The following is a 23309-nucleotide window of genomic DNA, read 5'->3' as shown; positions in this document are numbered from 1 at the left end:
TTGTGACGCATCTAATCTCATCTACCAGCTGGCGGTAGCTATTGAGACTGGGATCGAGGTTATGCTGTATCAATGTGGCAAGTGCAGCATAAATTAACTTGGTCATTGGTCTCACAATAACTGGATAATTGCAAAGAATTACAATTGCTTTTATGTTCTGCTTAAATGCAATCTCACATAAAGGAAACCTTGTATAGCATGCCTCCATGCAATCAACAACCCCTGGTAAGATCTTACTTTTTATAGTGTGCAATAAAAGCTGTCACAAGTTCCCCATCTGAAGGCAATGAGGCAAATTGGAGCCTCGACTACTTGCTATTGTTTGGCGAAGATTATCTAGACTTTGCCTCTCCCTCTGCTATTGGATAGCCCATCCCTGTGTTGTGATGAGATGACACAAGAAGGGTGCAGTTTCCCCACATGTACTGCAGTGTCGTGAGTTTGGAACGTGCGTTGTCCTAGCTGCATAGTTGCCGATTTGCAGTGGTCATAAACTACAGCACAAGCGGAGAATAGGTCTGAGAAAATTGTAATTGTGACTGCAGCTGAACGTTTCTTTAGGATTTCACAGCCGAGGCCTTGCAAGAAATCCTGTTGGCGAATGTTCTGACCTCACAGGTCCCTTAGCCCGTGTAGGGATGTATTTTGGAATATACTGTGATTTCAGCTGGTGGCTGTAATACACTGTTAACATTGGATGCCAACCACCCTTAATTAAAACCCCTACGAGTAGGGATAAGCCCAGTTCTGCAGTTCGGGGCCGGGCTCACTGTGGGCGGAGTCAAACGCATTTAACCCGAACCGTTCGAGAAGCACTGACACACTGACTGCATCAGGTGTACTTGGAAGTAGGAGGTGGAAGATAGCTGTCAGAGCGTTATGGACAGAATGGACAACTTTGAACAAGTAATTTTTGGGGCTGAGCCGAATTGGACAGTGATTCTGACAGCCACTGCATGCGGTACAGGTGCCCTGATGCTTTTCCTGAATTGGTTCAGACACAAACAGTCGTGGAAGAAAATTCAGAGGGCGAAAGCCCGAAAAGAAACGTCACTGCAACGAGCAGAGCTTGCTGTCCTTCAGTTCAACGAATCTGTAAGTTTTACTTTAGTTTAACAAACGCTAGGTTAACAACCTCAACGAATGAACATCCGACACAGCTGTGACTCTAGCTTGCAGATAGCCACCCCAGTACTATCACAACATCTTCATGTTCAAACCAGTTGCCACTTAGTCATGCATGCATGTATGTATTGAAAGGAGCAGTAAGTATTTGAGGACCCTACCTGAGATGGCATGACATTTCATTTGGATTTTCAGAGAGTAGCTAGATAGATATCTGGTGGTGTACCTAATGTTCATTCTCTTCCCTCTTTGACTCTCATGTCAGCACCCTGAAACGGACACCTCTCTCATCCTCTCACTGTCACTGGCGGAGCTGTCCAAACAACTGAAGGGTGGAACATTAACTCCAGAAGCTGTGTTCCACTCATACGTGGAAAAGGTAATGCACAACTCAATCAACACCCCCAGCAATCACATATACTGTAGGTTACTCCAGCTTTTTGTAATGTGGAATTTTGTGGACTGCATTATTTCTATAGGTGGTGTGTTTTTGTTTTCACTGCAAGCATTGGTGACATATTGTACTCCTGCAATGTTTTCTACAAACCATTAACCACCTTTAACCTGTTTATGTTCCATGGGAAGTTAAGCCCTGGATTTGGAGAATTTTTCTTAAATTCGTCAAAAGTTGGCTTATAACTGAACCTTTTTTTTGTGGGATACACTTAAGGCAAGGCAAGTTTAGGTCTTGTAGCATATTTTGGTTAACCCCAATTCAATGGAATTGCAACCCTCTGCAGTACATTCATCCATCACGTGTGCGGTGTACTCTTCCATCACATGTACAGCTGATATTCAAGATCTTGCACACTAATGAGATGCTATAGAGCCCACACTACTACACTATCTGAGCCAATAACTACATGCTTTCTGCTAAGTTTTGATTACAATACTGACTGGGGTGGATATATTTTATGACATTCTTTTTTTGTTAACTTGTAAATAGTAGCCTACAGCAAAGCTTGTTTAAATCATTTCTAACTTGTTAACAATTTCTGCTAGTTAGTTTTTGCTACCATGTTGGTTTTAGCTTGCTTGAGCCTGCTAACATAGGAGTGTTAATTCAGATGTTTTCATACATGTTTCATTGTAAAACATTTATCTTACAAAGGAGTTGTTTAATCTAACTGCTTAACTAAACTCAGCAAAAAAAGAAACGTCCTCACTGTCAACTGCGTATATTTTCAGCAAACGTATGTGTAAATATTTGTATGAACATAAGATTCAACAACTAAAACATAAACTGAACAAGTTTATTGGTTCCGCTTTTCTGGGCTCTGTTTATTTACTTAACAAATAAAGATCACTCAAAATGTGCACTTATAAATCCTAACAATTTGAATCAAAAAACAGCTGTAGACAGTCAAACATCAGGCTGATGTCTCTCCTGAGTTCTTTCCCGAATAAAAGAAAGACAGGATCTTATATACTCAAGTGACCTATGTTAAACCTACACGTGCAGCTAAAATAACAAGTGATTCTTATTAACACAAGGATTCTGAGAACCAGTCTCAAGTGGTATGCAAATCTGCCCTTGTTTCAGAGAAAAACAGACAGTCTCTCTGTGTCTTGCTATCACCCTCAGGCCCTTTTCTCACCTTCTCTCACAGACGCGGGGCTGCGGGTTTTGGCAGAGAGCTAGACACAGACAGAGGCCTCAATATTCAGCTATACAGTGAGCATAAGTACAATGGCATGTAAGCAAATTAATAACATCATAATCACTGTCGGGAGTCTTTAGAATTTTAGTCCTTCAAGTTCCACAGATGTGTGACTAACAGAAATGGAATAATGTGTCCCTGAACAAAGGGGGTCAAAAGTAACAGTCAGTATCTGGTGTGGCCACTAGCTGCATTAAGTACTGCAGTGCATCTATTCTTCATGGACTGCACCAGATTTGCCAGTTCTTGCTGTGAGATGTTACCCCACTCTTCCACCAAGACACCTGCAAGTTCCCGGACATTTCTGGGGGGAATGGCCCTAGTCCTCACTGTCATAATGTTGGGGGAGGTTTATGACCCCCATAAATACTTTTCCCCTTTTTCTTCTCTCTACTCCACCGATGTGACTATTGAAAATCCCTTTGTTAACCTAGAGCGTCTGGGAACATCAAAAGGTGGGAAACGGAACCTCATTTTGGTAATCCAACCAGTTGAAAATGCGCTTTGGTACTTAATGAATATGTCATCAGTTGGCGTCTGAGACATTATTACTAATGACAGGATGACAAACTGTATCTTGGAAAGTCGACACATTCCAGCTATCAGTCACATGGAATTGTTGTGCAATTTAAATGTTTAAATATTAAACTATTTGTGAAAAGATTAAACGTAATTTTAGTTTGAACGACAGGAGCCTAACGAAATTAGCATCGACTCTCAACGTGAAGGTGACAACCTAAATGCCGGAAGGATGAATTTCAACTATACCAGCCAGAATATAGCATGAGCTTGAAAGTATGGCAACTTGGTATGAACTTTGAACTCTTATTCAGTCCAGAAGTGATACCTCCTAGCCATTGAGTTAGCAGCAGCCGCTGTGAACATGGGCTAGGAAAGGACGGACGATGTATTCAATCTAACACACAACGATACTACAATGTATCCAGTTTACCACCAGAGACATTCTTCAAAGGACAAGAGATCCCTGCTGGGCAACCCCGCCTTCTATCTACGACCAATCTACCGACGCGTAGCTCAGAGTAAATATTTATTGCATTTTCCTTTTTCAAATGGGCAGTTATTTAGTATGCATAAGATAATCTATTTACAATAGCATAGCTGCATACCGCCCAATAGACAATCTTTTTGTTCCTCGGATCTTCCCGCTCTTTCATTCAAAACCCAATCCCCTTTGTTTAACTAGCCGTCATATCTGTTCCGTCCGCTAGGGACCTTTTCCTTTATGACCTAATTTGTAATTATTGTATGATCCATTCTGTGTAAATGTAATTCTGTTTGATTATTTAGGTATTTAGTAAATAAATCATTAAACCAAGTTTTGTATTGCTGATTTAAACTTGTTAGCCAGGGTTCGTGAAGATAACCAAGAATTTACAACTTTCCGATGAGACTAAATAAGGTGACAATTAAATATTGACTGCTATTGAGGTAAAAGATGACCAGGTGTTTAAGCATTTATTCGGAAGATAACAGCTCTATAAACATTATTTTGTGGTGCCCTGACTTTCTAATTAAATTGACATGATTAGCTTAATCAGGTAATATTAATTACAGAGAAAATATTTTATAGAATAGCATGTCATATCACTTAATCCGGCATAGCCAAAGACACGAAATCACCCTCCGATCAAACAGGTCCCAGATGTGCTCAATGGGATTGCGATCCGGGCTCTTTGCTGGCCATGGCAGAACACGGACATTCCTGTCTTGCAGGAAATCATGCACAGAACGAGCAGTATGGCTGGTGGCATTGTCATGCTGGAGGGTGATGTCAGGATGAGCCTGCAGGAAGGGTACCACATGAGGGAGGAGGATGTCTTCCCTGTAACGCACAGCGTTGAGATTGCCTGCAATGACAACAAGCTCAGAGCAGTGATGCTGTGACACACTGCTCCAGACCATGACGGACCCTCCACCTCCAAATGTATCCCGCTCCAGAGTACAGGCCTAGGTGTAACGCTCATTCCTTCGACGATTAACGCAAATCCGACCATTGCCCCTGGTGAGACAAAACCGCGACTAATCAGTGAAGAGCACTAATTGCCATTCCAGTCTGTTCCAGCGACGGTGGGTTTGTGCCCATAGGTGATGTTTTAGCTTAGATTGTAGGACTGCCGGGGTGTTAAGCATATCCCAGTTTAGGTCACCTAACAGAACAAACTCTGAAGCTAGATGGGGGGCGATCAATTCACAAATGGTGTCCAGGGCACAGCTGGGAGCTGAGTGGGGTCGGTAGCAGGCGGCAACAGTGAGAGACTTATTTCTGGAGAGTCATTTTTAAAATTAGTAGTTCGAACTGTTTGGGTATGGACCTGGAAAGTATGACACTACTTTGCAGGCTATCTCTGCAGTAGACTGCAACTCCTCCCCCTTTGGCAGTTCTATCTTGATGGAAAATGTCATAATTTGGTATGGAAATCTCAGAATTTTTGGTGGCCTTCCTGAGCCAGGATTCAGACACTGCAAGGACATCAGGGTTAGCAGAGTGTGCTAAAGCAGTGAGTAAAACAAACTTAGGGAGGAAGCTTCTGATGTTGACATGCATGAAACCAAGGCTTTTTCGATCACAGAAGTCAACAAATGAGGGTGCCTGGGGACATGCAGGGCCTGGGTTTACCTGTTGCCGGTGATGTCTGGTGAGGACCTGCCAAACAAGCCCTCAGTCCAGCCTCTCAGCCTATTGCGGACAGTGAGCACTGATGGAGGGATTGTGCGTTCCTGGTGTAACTCGGGCAGTTGTTGCCATCCTGTGCCTGTCCCGCAGGTGTGATGTTTGGATGTATTGATCCTGTGCAGGTGTTACACGTGGTCTGCCACTGCGAGGGCAATCAGATGTCCGTCCTGTCTCCCTGCAGTGCTGTCTTAGGCGTCTCACAGTAAAGACATTTGAATGTATTGCCCTGGCCACGTCCTCATGCCTCCTTGCAGCATGCCTAAGGGACATTCACACGTGAGCAAGGACCCTGTGCATCTTTCTTTTGGTGTTTTCCAGAGTCAGTAGAAAGGCCTCTTTAGTGTCCTAACTGTGAGCTTAATTTCCTACCGTCTGTAAGCTGTTAGCGACCGTTCCACAGGTGCATGTTCATTAATTGTTTGACTCATTGAACAAGCATGGGAAACAGTGTTTAAAGCCTTTTCAATGAAGATCTGTGAAGTTACTTGCATTTTTACGAATTAAATATGAAACACAGGTCCCTTTTTCAGGACCATTTCTTTTTTTTGCTGAATATATTTATCTGTAACTGATTGTTTATTTGTATTTATTTATTTGTATTTTCCTAATCTTTACAGGAAAATGCCACGGGCACTATCTGATGTGTGGAGACCTTTCATTGCAGCTAATGTAGAAGGAAAAGCTGTGTACATTTGCAAATATTGTGCCAAATTATATGTGAAGAATGTAACAAAGATGCAGAATCTTCTGGCCAAGTGCATAAAGTTCTCTCAGTGCTCACAACAAGCAACCTCTGACAAAAGTCCCTCTACTTCTATTCAAGGTGTAAATGATGAATGAGACACCTTATCGATAGTAACTCCTGGAATGAGAAGTTGTTTTTTTACTCAATGGAGGAACGTAGTCGGAGAAATGCTGATGAATGTCTGTCTTAAGCTGTGTATGCAACTGGTTCACCTCTGATGCTCACAGGCAATGTGTATTGGAAGAGATTTCTGAATGTTCTTTGCCCAGCATGCACCCCTCCAACCAGACATGCTTTATCTACTAATTTGCTGGATGCAGAGTTCAACAGTTCAAGTGAAGGTCAAGCAAATCAGACTGTATTGCAATCATCTCTGAATGGTGGTTGAATGTTATTTTTTATTTTTTTTACACCTTTATTTAACTAGGCAAGTCAGTTAAGAACAAATTCTTATTTTCAATGACTGCCTAGGAACAGTGGGTCAGCTGCCTTGTTCAGGGGGAGAAAGACAGATTTCTACCTTGTCAGCTCGGTTATTCAAACTTGCAACCTTTCGGTTACTAGTCCAACGCTCTAACCACTAGGCTACGCTGCCACCCCAGTGGAAAGGAATAATTAACTACATCTCCACTCCTCAACCAGTATTCTGCAAGAGCACAAACACAAGGGACAACAGACACACCGGTCTTTACATTGCAGATAAGCTATTATCAATGACCTTGGACCACAGAAGTTATTTGCACTGGTGACCGCCAATGCTGTTAAAATGAAGGCTGCTTGGTCTAATGTGGAGGATACCTACCCTCACAGCACACCAATTGGCTGTGCTGCTCATGAATTGAACCTGCTCCTCAAGGACATCATGGCACTGAAAACAATGGATACACTCTACAAGAGAGCCAAGGAAATTGTTAGGTATGTGAAGGGTCATCAAAGTTATGGCAGTAATCTATTTTACCAAGCAAAGTGAAGAATAAGCGCACCACATTGAAGCAGCCCAGCAACACCTGTTGGGGTGGTGTTGTCGTCATGTTTGACAGTCTCCTGGAGGGGAAGGAGTCCCTCCAAGAAATGGCCATATCACAGTCTGCTGATATGGACAGCCACATCAAGAGGATCCTCCTGGATGATGTATTTTGGGAGAGAGTGGTAAGCAGCCTGAAACTCCTGAAAACTATAACAGTAGCCATTGCACGGATTGCGGTAGACAATGCCATCCTGTCTGATTTCAGAGAATAAACCTGTACTGCCCTGCCCACTTCACTGTTGCTCTAAGCAGAGGAAACTGCAGTTCTGAAATACATCAAAAAGCGTGAAGACTTCTGCCTGAAGCCCATCCACGCCGCAGCGTACATGTTGGACCCCAAATATGCTGGCAAGAGCATTCTGTCTAGTGCAGAGATCAACAAGGCCTATGGTGTCATCACTACCGTGTCTCGCCACATTGGCTTGGAAGAGGGCAAGGTTCTTGGCAGTCTGGCGAAGTACACTTCCTAGCAAGTGCTTTGGGATGGAGATGCAATATGGCAGGCATGTCAACATACACTTGAAGTCAGAAGTTTACATAGTTTACAAATGCATTTAAACCATGTGCAGTTGCAAACCGTAGTCTGTTTTTTATGGCTGTTTTGGAGCAGTGGCTTCTTCCTTGCTGAGCTGCCTTTCAGGTTATGTCGATATAGGACTTGTTTTACTGTGGATATAGATACTTTTGCACCCGTTTCCTCCAGCATCTTCACATGGTCCTTTGCTTTTTGTACCAAAGTACGTTCATCTCTCGAGACCGAATGAGTCTCCTTCCTGAGCGATATGACGGCTGGGTGGTCCCATGGTGTTTATTCTTACGTACTATTATTTGTACAGATGAATGAGGTACCTTCAGGCATTTGGAAATTGCTCCCAAGGATGAACCAGACTTGTGGAGGTCTACAATTCTTTGAGGTCTTGGCAGATTTCTTTTGATTTTCCCATGATGTCAAGCAATTGTCTAATTATGATAAGGTTTCTGTCTCTATGATATGCTAAATATATCCAATGAAAAAACATAATTTAAATGGTATTAATATTTCCCATATATTCCCAGTAATTCCTATGGAAAGTTTCCACCTCCTGAATATTTCCCAAAATGTGCAACCCTTGTCACAGCCAACACAGCCCTGAAAAGGCCTATGCATTTATGATGACATGCCTGGATTATATTTGCACTGTTTACAAAACAATGCAGCATGATCAGTCATTGAATGGCTATCACACAATAGGCATAATGTATTTTGGGGCATGCTGGCTTGGTGATCAGTCTGTCCTGGTCCCAGAACTGTTTGGGATCTGTTTTGTGCTCTTGTTGTAGCAATGACCATAGGAGTTGGCAAGACAACACAAACTGATCTGGGACCGGGCTACTAGACCTTTCAATCTACAAGTGCTCCCATTGATTTTTTTTTTTTTTTTTTCCCCATGTCGTGTTCCCACAGACATTGGAGGTGAATAGGAGACTGAACTGTTGCACTGAGGTCCTGCTGGAGAGTTGGGATCAGCTGGAGGATATCGGCTCTCACAAGGATGGTCTCCTTTATGGGGTCCCTGTCAGCATCAAGGACAATATTGGATATAAGGTGTTGATTAGGTGTCACTTCAGTGTCTTTCATTAATTGTTATTTTTCCCTGTAAATATAGCTGGGGTTTCCTAGTCAGATTAAGCCTAGTCCTGGACCAATGCACTTTCAATAGATTCTCCATTGAGCGTGCTTGTTAGCCCAGGACAATGGCTTAATCTGTGTGCAGAAAAGCACCCCCATAGTAGGCAAGTGTCTTTGTTTGTGAACTTCAAGTTGAGTCTCTCGTGACACAGGCCCTACCAGTAACATGGTTCTAGGTTCAGAGATGTTCATGTCTACTAAAATAGTTTTAATTTTATTTTTAATTGTGAATTATTTACTTTTTTAATCTTCCTGTTTTTTGTATTTAGGGTCATGACTCTACGTGTGGCGTGATCTGTAAGTTGGACCTTCCTGCCACAGGGGACAGTGTGCTGGTTGAAGTGCTGAAGAGACAAGGTGCCATTCCCTTCGTCAAGACCAACATACCCCAAAGCCTGCTAAGGTGAATAGTTGTTTTAGACTTGCAAATGCAACAAATGAGATTCAGAATATAATTTGTCTACCATATACAATGTCAACTGATGAATAAACATAATACACTAGCAATACATTGACATAGATGGGGTAACAATGGCTTTAATGTGCCACACCACATTAGGTGATGTAATTTAGTGCAAGAGCTATGACTTGAGCAATGTGTTTGAGGAGTTTGAAGACAATCATCAAAGTCCAATGACCAGACTAGTCCGCACCCAGAGTAAAGCTGATTGGTCACCCCGTGACTAATGTTCTTAGCAATCAGTGTTTTCACCCACATCCGTCTTGTCCCCATGTCCAGCTACGACTGCGGTAATCCCATCTACGGTCTGACTCTGAATCCCCATAACCCTCAAAAGACGCCCGGGGGTTCATCGGGCGGGGAGGGAGCGCTGATCGGAGGAGGGGGCTCGGTCCTGGGCATGGGCTCTGACATTGGGGGCAGCATACGCATCCCTTCATCCTTCTGTGGGATCTGTGGCTTTAAACCCACGGCCAACAGGCTAAGGTGGGTGGATGAGTGGGGGGGGGGGGGGTGCTTGCATGTGTGTGTACGTTAGTGGGTCTGTCAGTGTGTCTTGTTGACAACCTGTGAGGACTTCAGTAATATTTTACAATGTTCCTAACCTTGAGCACAGTTCAAGAACGATTGCATCACAAGACGTTTATTTCCTCTGTAAAAGCATAATTGAGTGTAGCTGGTGCATCGAAGTCAGGTGCAGGAGAGCAGAGATGAGTGGACAAAGCACTTTACTAAGGCAATCATTTGCACAGAACGTAACTGCGCCACAAAGAAAATGCCCAACGAACAAGTGAGGCAGCACAAAGTACAGGCTGCCACAAAGCACAGGTAAATAAAATAAACCCGGCGCAAACCAGCCGGAAGCGTGTCACCAACCTCAACAATAAACAATTACACACACAGACATGGGGGGGGAACAGAGGGTTAAATAACGACATGTAATGAGGGAATGATGACCAGGGGTGTGGGAAAACAAGACAAAATGAAAGGTTGATCGGCGATGGCTAGAAGACCGGTGACGTCGACCGCTGAACGGCGCCCGAACAAGGAGAGGGACCGACTTCGGCGGAAGTCGTGACAGTGTTTGTGTGTTATTGACCTGATGGGCTTGGTTAGATAGTGACTTTTTTCTTTTTTCAGTTCGCGAGGTGCTTCCTCCTGTAGCCGGGGCCAAAAGTCAGGTAAGGCTCAAACGTACAACTTTCCACCCTGCACATGTATAGCTAAATAAATTGATCAACGTTTTCTTGACCCCCTCCATCATAACGCCTACATACATAGAGAAAATGGGGAGCAGAGCTCTTCTGTGGAAAAAAATGTAGAAGTGGTATCAAAAGGATGCTCATTACACACTAACTTTGGGATAGTAACGACATAGTAACAGATGTTATTGTTACCTTTTTAACAACTGACTCGCCACTTTCAAGATGACACCAATTGTTTGTGTTCTTGTTCCAGTGCTGTCGTCCTTTGGGCCCATGGCAAGGGACGTGGATGGCCTGGCTCTCTGTATGCAAGCTCTGCTCTGTGACCACATGTTCAGACTGGACCCTACTGTTCCCCCAATCCCATTCAACCAACAGGTGGGATCTCTCTCTGTCATAGGGAGTAGGGTGATGTTGCCCCTAGACGCTGATCTTGAGTCATTTCATTTTTTTTTCATTTTTTTTTGTGGGAGTTGAAGCTGATCCTAGATCTGTACATAAAGGAAAATTCATCCTGGAGCCTTTGGTATGATACATATCATTGTTCAATGGATATCCCTGAAGACAAACAAATGATATTATTATATTTAGTGATGGGCACCCTTTTGTAAAATCTAATATCAGTTGCAATTGTTTTATTATAACACATCAATGCATATTGATTTTACACGAAACATTGCAGCTGTCTGAATGTTCACTTTTTGTTTTTACTTCCACGGATCTGTGAAGTCGAGACAGCTGCTTGTTGATGTTCTGGTCTGAATGTTCTTGGAGCTTAACCTACTCAACCAGTTTGAATACAATTGAGAAGCCCATGAACTGTTGCTGGATCATCAGCAGGCAATTTAAGTAGGATTATGATAAGTTGACAGCCCGTGAGGTCTGCTGAGAGGGTTTTGTGCATGCAGGAACAGTCAAGTATGCTTTTTTTTTTTTTTTACATAATAGTGTAGGTTGACAAGAATAAACCAATATTACAATATGCCTTGCTCTTATCGATATCAAACAATAGTGTCCATATCAAATGATCAATATTGGATCCCAATATCCATTATAAGGTACATTATGCAGAAAGGACCTATACACCCCCCCCCAAGCAATCTACATTCTATGTATCAATACTGTGTTCTTCCTCTGTTCTCCAGGTATACCAGCGTTCCAAGCCCCTGAGGATTGGGTACTATGAGAATGACGGCTATGCCATGCCCTCTCCAAGCATGGGCCGAGCCCTGAGGGAGACCAAGGCGTTGTTGGAGAGCGCAGGGCACACGGTGAGTAACCCCCAGCTCCAGACTGATCTACTTTGCCTTCAAAAAGTATTCACACCCCTTGACTTTTTCCACATTTTGTGTTAGACTGAATTTAAAATGGATTAAATTAAGATTTTTTGTCACTGGCCTACACACAATACCCTATAATGTCAAAGTGGAATTATGTTTTCAGAAATGTTAACAAATTGTATTAAAAATGAAAAGCTGAAATGTCTTGAGCCAATAAGTATTCAACAACCTAGTTGTTATGGAAAGCCTGCAATTCAGGAGTAAACATGTGACTTGTTAAGCACACTCACACAGTTCTCAATAGGCTGAGTGAATGAGTAGCGGGTGTTGTCAACCTTTTTTTTCAGAGTGGTTGACAAAGTTGTCCACAGAGAGGGAGGGGTGGAGGATTAAGGAGGGAGGAGAAGGTGGAAATTGTTTAGAATATTGGGTTAGGAACAGAAGCTTGAAATTTAGTGGTAGGAAGTGGTTTTGGCAGTGGAGAAAGAGAAGGCAGAGAGGAGGGTGTGAAAGGATGATTGGTCTTCTGGTACTTTAGTTTTCCTCCATTTTCTTTCAGCTGCCCACAGCCCTGTTCTGTAAGCTAGCAATGATTCACGCCGCCATGGAGCAGGAGATGAGGGCAGAGCCGGCTGGGAGGAAAGTGGACAGTGCTAGTCATAGGATGCGGAAAGGGAAGAGTATTGTCGAAGAGGCAGAGACAGGAGGGAGAAGGATTTAGCAGAAGGGAGAGATGAGAGAAGATTGCGACGGCACATGACCATCTGGGTAGGGGCCTAGTGTTGGGTTCGAGACCTGCTCCCTGCCTGTTTCATTACATTGGTGTCAGAAGTGGGATCGGACCTTGCATCCAGGACAGTGCGTGTGCTTGGCCGGTGAACGCGTTCCTGTAAGACGTCCAGTCGCAAGCTGGCGCGGTGACGCTCTCTTTGAAAGGAGGGAGTAGTGTAACGACCCTGGGTTTATAAGCGCGGATATCGACTCTGCCGCTTGAGCATGCATTTGCGGCACAGTCGATAGCACGCTGGACTTTGGGGTAGAAGGTCGAGACCTGCTCCCTGCTTGTTTCATTACATTATTATTGAAATTCCATACATTTTGAAGGATACAAAGTCAAATATGTTACAAAAATCTATACATCCTTAAAACATGGAACACTAAACATCACAAACAGGCAAACAAACACATACAGGGTTTTTACGTTCAAAGAAATTTGAAAAGCTTAAGAGGGTCCATTGATTTCAATAACTTATTCTTAGAGCATACTATTCAATGTGGTAAAGTAATTATTTAAGGCTACCTTAAAAAATATAGATTAAGAAGTTGTTTTCCTTAAAAAATACAGGTCAAATCAAATTTTTACTTGTGAATCTTTCTACAAATCTCTTGGTAATGTGACAACAGTGACGGAACTCAGAGCGCGCGCAGATAAAAACTATGCAAGTATCTTTTATTCACAGCAGAATATTCATAGTCTTAAATGGACTTGTAATAATTCTTAAATTAAATTATGCTTGCAAGTCTTATTGAATGTGTTCAAAATTAAAGCTGCAACAAATCTTTCACTCATCGTGATAAAGGTTTGCGAAATTTAAAATGCATATTTGGGAGTTGTACATGCAACCACTAATCTCAATGTGTGACCACGAAACTCAAAATACAAACTTGCGTAGTTCTGTCATCTTTATAATCCCATACAATTCAACCACAAAGACCAGGAAGCTTTTCCAATGCCTCACAAAGAAGGGTACCTGTTGGTTAAAAAAAGCAGACATTGAATATCCCCTTTGAGCATGGTGAAGTTATTAATTCCACTTTGGATGGTGTATCAATACACCCAGTCACTACAAAGATAGACTACCTTCCTAACTCAGTTGCCGGAGAGTAAGGAAACCGCTCAGGGAGTTCACCATGAGGCCAATGGTGACTTTAAAACAGTTATGGAGTTTAATGGCTGTGATGGGAGGAAAACTGAAGATGGATCAACAACATCATAGTTACTCCATAATACATGTACTAACCTAAGTGACAGAGCGAGAAGAAGGAATTCTGTACAGAATAAAAAATATTCCAAAACATGTGTCCTGTTTGCAATAAGGCTCTAAAAAAACTGCCCCCCCCCCCCCCCCCCCCCAAAAAAAAATGTGGCAAAGAAATTAACTTTGTCGTGAATACATTATGTTTGGGAGGAAATCTGACATGAGATTCTGACATGTATTGACTCAGTGGTGTGAATACTTATGTACATTTCTAAGAACATGTTTTCACTTTGTCATTGAAATCGGTTCAATACATTTTGAATTCGGGCTGTAACACAACATAATGTGGAATAAGTTGAGGGGTATGAATACTTTCTGAAGGCACTATATGACCAGAGCTTGGTTGAACACTTATTTATCAGAGACAGATTTACTTGGACTGCCGAATAACAAACAAAATAATGTGGATGTTAATTCCTTTACAGGTCGGTCTATGACTGTATTGATATTAAATTGTATTACTCTATCTTATCTCACTCTCTGTAGTTGGTTCCCTTCAGTCTCCCCAGGCTGAGCTATGCCATGCATGAGCTGGTTCTCAGGGGTTTCTCAGGCGATGGATGCGCTACCATGCTCCGCAACCTGTGAGTCAGTCAAATCACCCTGGATTGTGTTCAGTTGGGCACACCATAGAAAAACATTTTGAAATGTGAAGCGACAATGAGTATTTCTTCAATGTAGTCCCTCCCTGTTTTCTTCTGTTTAGTTCCTAATGAACACAACCCTGGTAATCCCAAGAACATCCCTGGGAGAGAAATGAACTATCCAGTATTCACACTAAAATGATAAAAAGTAACTTTGTTGTTTGGTGTTATTGTAGGAAAGGAGGGCCTGTCGACCCATCTCTGCGGGTTCAGATTATTTCGTACGGTTTACCTCGTACTGTGAAGAAAATTCTATCCATTCTGATCAAGCCCATAGTGAGTGCTCTCCAAGTCTGCAGCATACAGAGAGGGAGGTTAAAAGTGTATTCTGATGTATATCAGACTGCTAATGTAATATTTGGCTGATACTTCTGTTTGTCAATGGTCTTATTTTTTCCTTTCAGTTTCCTCGTATAGGTGCCTCTATGGAAAGCCTGTGTGGAGCTAGGTAAGAAGAACCTATATCTATTCGTCCTATTGGATTCATATAATTATAATACCTAACATCCGATTTGGACCATAATTCTTAATAACGAGTAAGACTTGAAAAATTCCCCAATTGTCAAAAGCCACCCAGGGACCTCTCACCCAATGCCAAATCCACCTCAGGGAATAATTTAAATAGGATGAAGAAGCAATAGTCCAAGCCGCAGCTCCATACTACTTGTCAGACATAGATAACAGATACTGTATATTGGTTGTTGGGTTGGTAGGTTTGGGGGGCGTCCGTGGGTGGTTATTAATAATTTGTGACTCGTTTCAGGAAACTAGGCGTATGTCACAGGTCACTACTTCACAGGAGTACCATTTGAACTTAATAAAACTAATTTTGATTTAAAAAAATGTTTTTGGGAAAAATGCCTTCTGGAACATTTGAACTTTCTTGTGCCTTAATAACAAACGTGTATTCCATCTGTAAATACGAATAAAATTGTTAAATTATGAGCCTAGTAGGTTTAGCCACTGAAAAAGACGGTAACCTTCCTTCTAGACTTGATTGGCTGAGATAATGGATGGGCTGGACATGCCCGGAGATGAGTTTGGATTGGTCTGCTGTTAGACCAGATCATCTGAAGAAATTGACCATGTAATTATCAAACGTACATATATTGGTAGTAGAAAGGAAACACTCTTTGTTTAAGTATTAAAATTCTCCTTTAGTAATACAATTGCAGGCGGAAGTTGGTACAGAGTACAGTATATGATCGCTCTCCACAGGTTCTGCGAGGTGTCTAAGATATCCTGCAGCTTATATACTGTAGGTATAGGTTCATAACAAGGTGATATTTCACATCAGATTTAGTCTAAGCATCTTCTACCAGGTGGAGGTTTCCATCAGGCCTGCGATGGCCTTGTGTTCTCAGAAACCCAGTCGTATTTTCAGAACCTCAGTCACGGTGGAACCCAGACAGGAGGAGTATGAGTGTAGGCGGTTTCCACCTTCTGATAGTGTCTGCAGGCCATATCACTCAAAACAGGTGTTAACAGGCATACAGAGGTCTCCTGAGAGGAGACCTTAGTTTATCATCACATACATTATTAACCCTTTAAAAGGTATGTGACCTTGGTTTAACCCCTTCACTGCCATGTAGATTGCTTTTGTCTATAGCGTGAGCTGTTCAGTATTTGTTTGCAGTCCTTTCTACCATGCCGGTTTTGAAAGATATAACGTTAGCTATCGAGAACTACAAAAGTTTTGCTACTTTTCTCAACGTTGATGCCATGAATTTAGCTGGCGCTTTTGAAAGATCCGTGGGAAAAGCTACTTTCTGCACATGCCACGGTCAGTGTGAACTGGAGTGACTTGAAACAACGCTGGCCAAACACAATGTAGCTACAAATAAAACAGAGTTGAACGCTTCACGGCAGACTGGAACCATTTATCTATGTATACGGGTAAGAGTCTTAGCAAGATTTTTCAGATGTAAGTTTCTAATTGTGTCTCAATTGTTTTTTATTGCAATGAATGAATTTTATTTTTGTGTCAAATTGGCAACTAGTCCCTGACGGATTGATGCAAACAAACATTACAATAATTCAGAGAATTCTTCTTCCGATGTTCTCTGCAGTGCGCTTTGCATAAAGGGTGAAAAATGTAATGTAAAAATCAATACATAATAGTAAATATGGTTATCCAAACAATAATTATATCCTTAGAGCAAGTTAAAGCATACTGTTAACTAGCTAACATTAGCTTCTGGCTCGCTAGCTAATGTTACGTGCCTGATCTGTGTAGTAATATTATTCAAATCAGAAATCCATTTGCATTGCTAGTTAGGTTCAATGTTAGCTAGCGAACATTAGGCTATATCTTGTAATCTTTAGCTACCTGAAGATTCATACTATAGCTATGACAAATCAAATTTATTTGGTCACATACACATGGTTAGCAGATGTTAATGCGAGTGTAGCGAAATGCTTGTGCTTCTAGTTCCGACAATGCAGTAATAACCAACAAGTAATCTAGCTAACAATTCCAAAACTACTACCTTATAGACACAAGTGTAAGGGGATAAAGATATATGAATGAGTGATGGTACAGAGCGGCATAGGCAAGATACAGTAGATGGTATTGAGTGCAGTATATACATATGAGATGAGTATGTAAACAAAGTGGCATAGTTAAAGTGGCTAGTGATACATGTATTACATAAGGATGCAGTAGTTGATCTAGAGTACAGTATATACGTATACATATGAGATGAATAATGTAGGAGATGTAAACATTATATTAGGTAGCATTGTTTAAAGTGGCTAGTGATATTTTACATTTCCCATTATTAAAGTGGCTGGAGTTGAGTCAGTGTGTTGGCAGCAGCCACTCAATGTCTGATGGCCTTGAGACTGAAGCTGTTTTTCAGTCTCTCGGTCCCAGCTTTGATGCACCTGTACTGACCTCGCCTTCTGGATGATAGTGGGGTGAACAGGCAGTGGCTCGGGTGGTTGTTGTCCTTGATGATCTTTATGGCCTTCCTGTGACATCGGGTGGTGTAGGTGTCCTGGAGGGCAGGTAGTTTGCCCCCGGTGATGCGTTGTGCAGACCTCACTACCCTCTGGAGAGCCTTACGGTTGTGGGCGGAGCAGTTGCCGTACCAGGCGGTGATACAGCCCGACAGGATGCTCTCGATTGTGCATCTGTAGAAGTTTGAGTGCTTTTGGTGATAAGCCAAATTTCTTCAGCCTCCTGAGGTTGAAGAGGCGCTGCTGCGCCTTCTTCACGATGCTGTCTGTGTGGGTGGACCAATTCAGTTTGTCTGTGATGTGTACGCCGAGGAACTTAACTTACTACCCTCTCCACTACTGTTCCATTGATGTGGGTGTTCCCTCTGCTGTTTCCTGAAGTCCAAAATCATCTCCTTAGTTTTGTTGACGTTGAGTGTGAGGTTATTTTCCTGACACCACACTCCGAGGGCCCTCACCACCTCCCTGTAGGCCATCTCGTCGTTGTTGGTAATCAAGCCTAACACTGTGTCGTCCCCAAACTTGATGATTGAGTTGGAGGCGTGCGTGGCCACGCAGTCGTGGGTGAACAGGGAGTACAGGAGAGGGCTCAGAACGCACCCTTGTGGGGCCCCAGTGTTGAGGATCAGCGGGGTGGAGATGTTGTTGCCTACCCTCACCACCTGGGGGCGGCCCGTCAAGAAGTCCAGTACCCAGTTGCACAGGGTGGGGTCGAGACCCAGGGAGCTTGATGACTAGCTTGGAGGGCACTATGGTGTTAAATGCCGAGCTGTAGTCTATGAACAGCATTCTCACATAGGTATTCCTCTTGTCCAGATGGGTTAGGGCAGTGTGGTTGAGATTGCACCGTCTGTGGACCTATTTGGGCGGTAAGCATTGACTGACTGTAGACCCTGCCACATACCTCTTGTGTCTGAGCCGTTGAATTGAGATTCTACTTTGTCTCTATACTGACGCTTAGCTTGTTTGCCTGCCTTGCGGAGGGAATAGCTGCACTGTTTGTATTCTGTCATGTTTCCAGTCGCCATGCCATGGTTAAAAGCTGTGGTTCGCTCTTTCAGTTTTGCGCAAATGCTGCCATCGATCCACGGTTTCTGGTTAGGAAATGTTTTAGTTACAGTGGGTATGACCTCTCCAATGCACTTGCTAATAAACTTGTTCACCGAGTCAGCTTAGCCTCAGACAACAACATTGATGTATACCTGAAACATATCCCAGTCCACGTGATTGAAGCGATCCTGAATCGTGGTATCCGATTTGGTTAGACCAGCGTTGGACAGACCTGTGCACAGGTGTTTCCTGTTTTAGTTTGTCTGTAGGCTGGAAGCAACAAAATGGAGTCGTGGTCAGATTTGCTGAAGGCAGCGCGGGGGAGGGCTTTGTATCCGTTGCGGAAGTTAGAGTAGCAATGATTCAAAATGCTAGCAGCCTGTGTTCAGCATTCGATATGCTGATAGAATTTAGGAAGTCTCTCTCTCAGGTAAACTTTGTTAAAGTCCCCAGCTACAATAAATGGAGCCTCAGGATGTATGGTTTACATAGTCATGTGAAGTTCTTTCGGGGCCGACGAGGTATCTGCTTGGTGGGGATATCCACGGCTGTGACTATAATCAAATAGAATTCTCTTGGTTGATAATGCGGTCGGCATTTGATTGTAAGGAATTCTAGGTCAGATGTACAAAAGGACTTAAGTTCCTCTATGTTGTTGTGATTACACCATGAGTCGTTAATCATAAGGCATTTTTTCCCCCACCCTTCTTACTGGAGAGATGTTTGTTTCTGTCGGCGCAATGCATGAAGAAACCGGGTAGCTATCGACTCTGACAACATATCCCGAGTGAGCCATGTTTCCGTGAAACAGAGAATGTTACTGCCTCTAAGGCAACTCGTGCCTTAATTTTGTCCATCTGGTTATCTAGAGATTGGACATTGGCGAGTAATATGCTCAGGAGCGGTGCATAGTGTGCTCGCTTTCTGAGTCTGACCAGTAGGCCGCTCCGTCTGCCTCTCCTGTGGCGACCGTGTTTTGTCGGCCTCTGGGATAACATCCCATGTCCAGGGTGGAGGTCCGAAACAAAGGATCCGTTTCGGGAAAGACATTCCTGTTCGTAATGTTGGTAAGTTGTCATCGCTTTTATATCCAATAGTTCTTCCCAGCTGTATGTAATAACACTTAAGATTTCCTGGGCTAACAATGTAAGAAATAATACATAAAATGTATAAATAACAAATAACTGCTTAGTTTCCTAAGGACTTGAAGCAAGGCGGCCATCTCCGCTGGCGCCAATGTTTGTATTAGTAGTAGTATGAGTTCGGGTTGTCACGGTACATTGTTTAGCTTGCTACCTAGCTAGCTACATGTCTGAACAAAAGACTACTTCGGACATATTATTACATGACCCATCAAATTAGCCAGGTGTGTCTGGGGGTGATTATGGCCATCTATTGTATTTCATGAACATGTGTACATTCTCTAGGCAATAGTGACCTATCCACTTAGCTAGATGTGGCTGGGGGCTGGTTATAGCAATTCCTTCACATGACCCATTAATTTAGACAAGTGTGTGTCTGGTAAGCGTCATCAAATAATAAAAATAGTTTTCTTTCTGGACACTTTCTGTTGTTATTGCTACTATGCAAGTAACCACTTCAGTATCGTTTACACCTTCTGTATCCTGTGCATGTGAAAAATAAACTTAGATGTTATAGATTTGATATAGTGTTTGTTTACCACATGGCCTCACGTGAATCCTTAAAGAGATGGGTGGGGCTAAGGCTTAAGAGGGTGTGAACGATTCTGAATAGGTGTAGACAAAGAAGAGCTCTCTGGTATTGTAGGTGTAACAAAACATTAAAGTTGCAACCCCAGTTTTGAGAATGTAATTTTATCAACTTTCAAAGCAGAATGACTTTCCCATTGTTCCTCAACTGTAGTGTATGATATACCATTTTCTAGCTCTGAATCTCTACTTTTTTCCAATGTAATTTTTTTTTTTTAAATTTAACATTTGGCCATTATTAAAATAAGACCGAATCGAGGCGGTCAGTCACATTTTATTGAATTCCCCATTTCTTAATCAATGGTAGTTATGTTTGGTTCCAATTAGATGTTGGGTAGTATGTTTATTGAAATATTATGTGAATCGTAAAACTTAAACTGGCCAATTTTTGGGTGCAATCAAATGTCAACAAAATTTCAACAAAAAATAAATTTGCTGAAATGCTAATCTTATGTTTTTAACTCCAGAAATGATTTCATAACAATCTGAGATGGCGTGTGTCATGGCTTGCTGGAAAGACACTTAAAAAAAGATATATATATTTCAATGCCATGGTATGAAATGCAGAATCTTAATGACTCCATCACTTCCTTTTTTCACCAGCTCTGTGCAAGACCTGTGGAGACAGCATGCGGATGTGGAAGTACTAGACATTTTGAAGTTGTGCCATCTCGGAGTTTCCTGATGGTCTGAGAGGAGGCACAAATCGTGTCCTTTAAATGTCTTCATTCATCTGGTCTCTTGTTGTAATACAGAATGGCATGGATTATTGTATGCCAGTCACTGGCAATGTTATATTGTTCAACTAAGCTTGCAGCATGATAATCAATTTGACAAAAAACCTGAGGCAATGTTGTGTTGAAATCAGTGCGCTGAGGAAAATGTACAGTAGTTCTGTCTGTGTTCCAAGGACTACATGCACGAGGTGATGGCAGAGTGGAGAAGGTGTGAGCTGGACGTGCTGCTCTGTCCCATGATTGGTCCCGCCTACAACCATAACTACCCTGGGAAACTCACCAGTACCATCTCTCCTCTCTGATCTCTTATCAAATGGAATATAGATTTAACTAGCTCTTTAAAAAAAAACAATGTTTTATGAAGCTTGTTTTTGTTGCAGTCATGACCATTTTTTTAAAATGTAGAATCACCAGTTGGAATTGTTATGAATTCACCTGCTTTATTGAACTATGGGTGGATGTCTTATTGACCCCGCCCCACCCCTTCTCTCTCTTCAGGTGCGTTGTCCTACACCATTATGTACAATCTCCTTAACTTTCCTGCTGGTGTGGTCCCTGTCTCCACGGTAACAGCAGAGGACGAGGAGGAACTTAGGCACTACAAGGGCAACTATGGGGACCTCTGGGACAAGCTCTACAGAAAGGTACAGTCAAAGTCACAAATACACTCTTCCTCTTAAAATATTTACAGGATATTTAGCTATTTACAAACTTACCGCCATCCTGACTTGAAGTGGCCATTTTGTCCATGCCAGATGTCACAACCTGTAGCCTAACCGGTGAATCTTAGCCTGTAGTTCCATTGTAACCAGTAGATGGAAGCAGAGGCCTGTCCTGGTTGCTGAGTTGGAGTTCAGGCCACTGGGCCCATATTCAAAAAGCATCTCGGAGTAGTGGTGCTGATATAGGATCAGCCCCCCCTGTCCATATTATTCTCTAAAAAGGAAGACTGATCCTATACCAGCACTCCTATAGAAACTGTTTGTGAATACGGTCCCTAGTCAACATGCGTTTGGTTGGGACTGACTGTTTGTGTGTTTACAGGCGGTGACTGGTGGAGAGGGGCTGCCGGTGGCTGTACAGTGTGTGGCCCTGCCCTGGCAGGACGAGCTCTGTCTGCGCTTCATGAGAGAGGTGGAGAGGCTGTTCAGAGAGAAGAAGAAATGAGAGAGCGAGAGATGGATGTACTAAGAAGTAGAAAGATCGTAAAAAGGACCTGTTCAATCAAGCAGTGAAATTAATCAATATAAGAAAGTCCCTGTTGTTGAAGTAGTAAAAGGAATACATAACATTATTCTTATGCTGCAAGATAACTTGAATAGGGTCCCCTGGCCCAAATAATAGTAAATGTCCTCAGAAAGCAGGTTGGCGGAAGGACTGATCCAAGTGCACTGAGAAACACAAATGACTGTTCCTTGGCTGCTAACAGGTCACCTAACCTCAAATAGGGATACAAATACAAACATAATTTCTTACACACAAGAAAATTGGGAAATTCTGTTTACCTCAGTCGATTAAAAAAAAAAAAAACGCACTTATGAAATGACTTGGTATTTTTAAATTAGTCACCTTATGCACTTATTATTATATAGGAAAATTCATATAAATATATAGTATGTCTGATTTTCATGTCTCAAATTTAAAAACTTTGTTAATATATCCCTCTATGTAGTGCCGTTTGTGTCTGCATGGTTCAGGAATGAGAACATTTGTCATGGCTTTCTCCCCTTGAGGTCAAGTGTCTACCAAATGTGACATGCACTGCAATGTAATGCTTTTAGGTAGCTGAGATATAATATGGTCACTTATGTACTTCTCAATACATGCTGCAATTTTAATACAGAATGATTAAAGACTACACTTTAAAATTGTGTCAATCTGAATGATTGTTGTGTGTTGACCGTCATTTATTCATCCAATACCATCGATCTTGTCCATTTAGTAGGCTGTGCGACTGAACCAGGACTATAGTAACAGCCTCTGCCACTCTCCTCCTCCAGTCAATCACTAACATTCTGGTTCCTTTAATATCTCAGCCAATGTAGCATGAACAGGCACAACAACATTAAGGGGTGGAAGTTGTGTAGCTGGAGTCTTGCTAACATCAGACACTGGAAAATGACGACGCAGTCTGTCTCGGTTACTCAGACGATCGTATTGGACATGTCTAATGAGGAAATGGCGTTTACTGTATATACAGGTAGCTGCCAAAATAAAGGAAAAACTTGAGTAAATGAGCGATACAAAGTATATTGAAAGCAGGTGCTTCCAAACAGGTGTG

The 23309-nt window shown here is 42.3% G+C and overlaps 1 protein-coding gene across 1 annotated transcript; it reads left to right on the top strand.

Annotated features, from left to right (window-relative positions):
• The first annotated feature begins 38 nt into the window (after positions 1-38).
• Positions 39-22911, top strand: LOC115108106 (fatty-acid amide hydrolase 1-like). Its single transcript, XM_029632072.2, has 15 exons — positions 39-1095; positions 1391-1504; positions 8698-8838; positions 9192-9325; positions 9662-9868; positions 10523-10563; positions 10841-10965; positions 11733-11858; positions 14393-14490; positions 14727-14826; positions 14955-14998; positions 20895-20934; positions 21202-21310; positions 21527-21672; positions 22073-22911. Exons 1-15 carry the CDS (start codon positions 880-882, stop codon positions 22193-22195), a joined length of 1764 nt encoding a protein of 587 aa, XP_029487932.1. The 5' UTR covers positions 39-879; the 3' UTR covers positions 22196-22911.
• Positions 22912-23309: the final 398 nt, after the last annotated feature.

This window comes from Oncorhynchus nerka, linkage group LG24, assembly GCF_034236695.1.
Source record: "Oncorhynchus nerka isolate Pitt River linkage group LG24, Oner_Uvic_2.0, whole genome shotgun sequence".
NCBI lineage: Eukaryota > Metazoa > Chordata > Actinopteri > Salmoniformes > Salmonidae > Oncorhynchus > Oncorhynchus nerka.
Note: the sequence above shows the minus strand (reverse complement) of the source record. Positions and strands in the feature narration are given on the sequence as shown.

Bases quoted from the DNA above. Each gene is read 5' to 3' on its own strand.
- LOC115108106 (XM_029632072.2), top strand. From the start codon at position 880: ATGGACAGAATGGACAACTTTGAACAAGTAATTTTTGGGGCTGAGCCG. The intron at 8,839-9,191 runs GTGTTGATTAGG...TTTTGTATTTAG, and splicing joins AGGACAATATTGGATATAAG to GGTCATGACTCTACGTGTGG. The intron at 14,999-20,894 runs GTAAGAAGAACC...TTTTTTCACCAG, and splicing joins GAAAGCCTGTGTGGAGCTAG to CTCTGTGCAAGACCTGTGGA.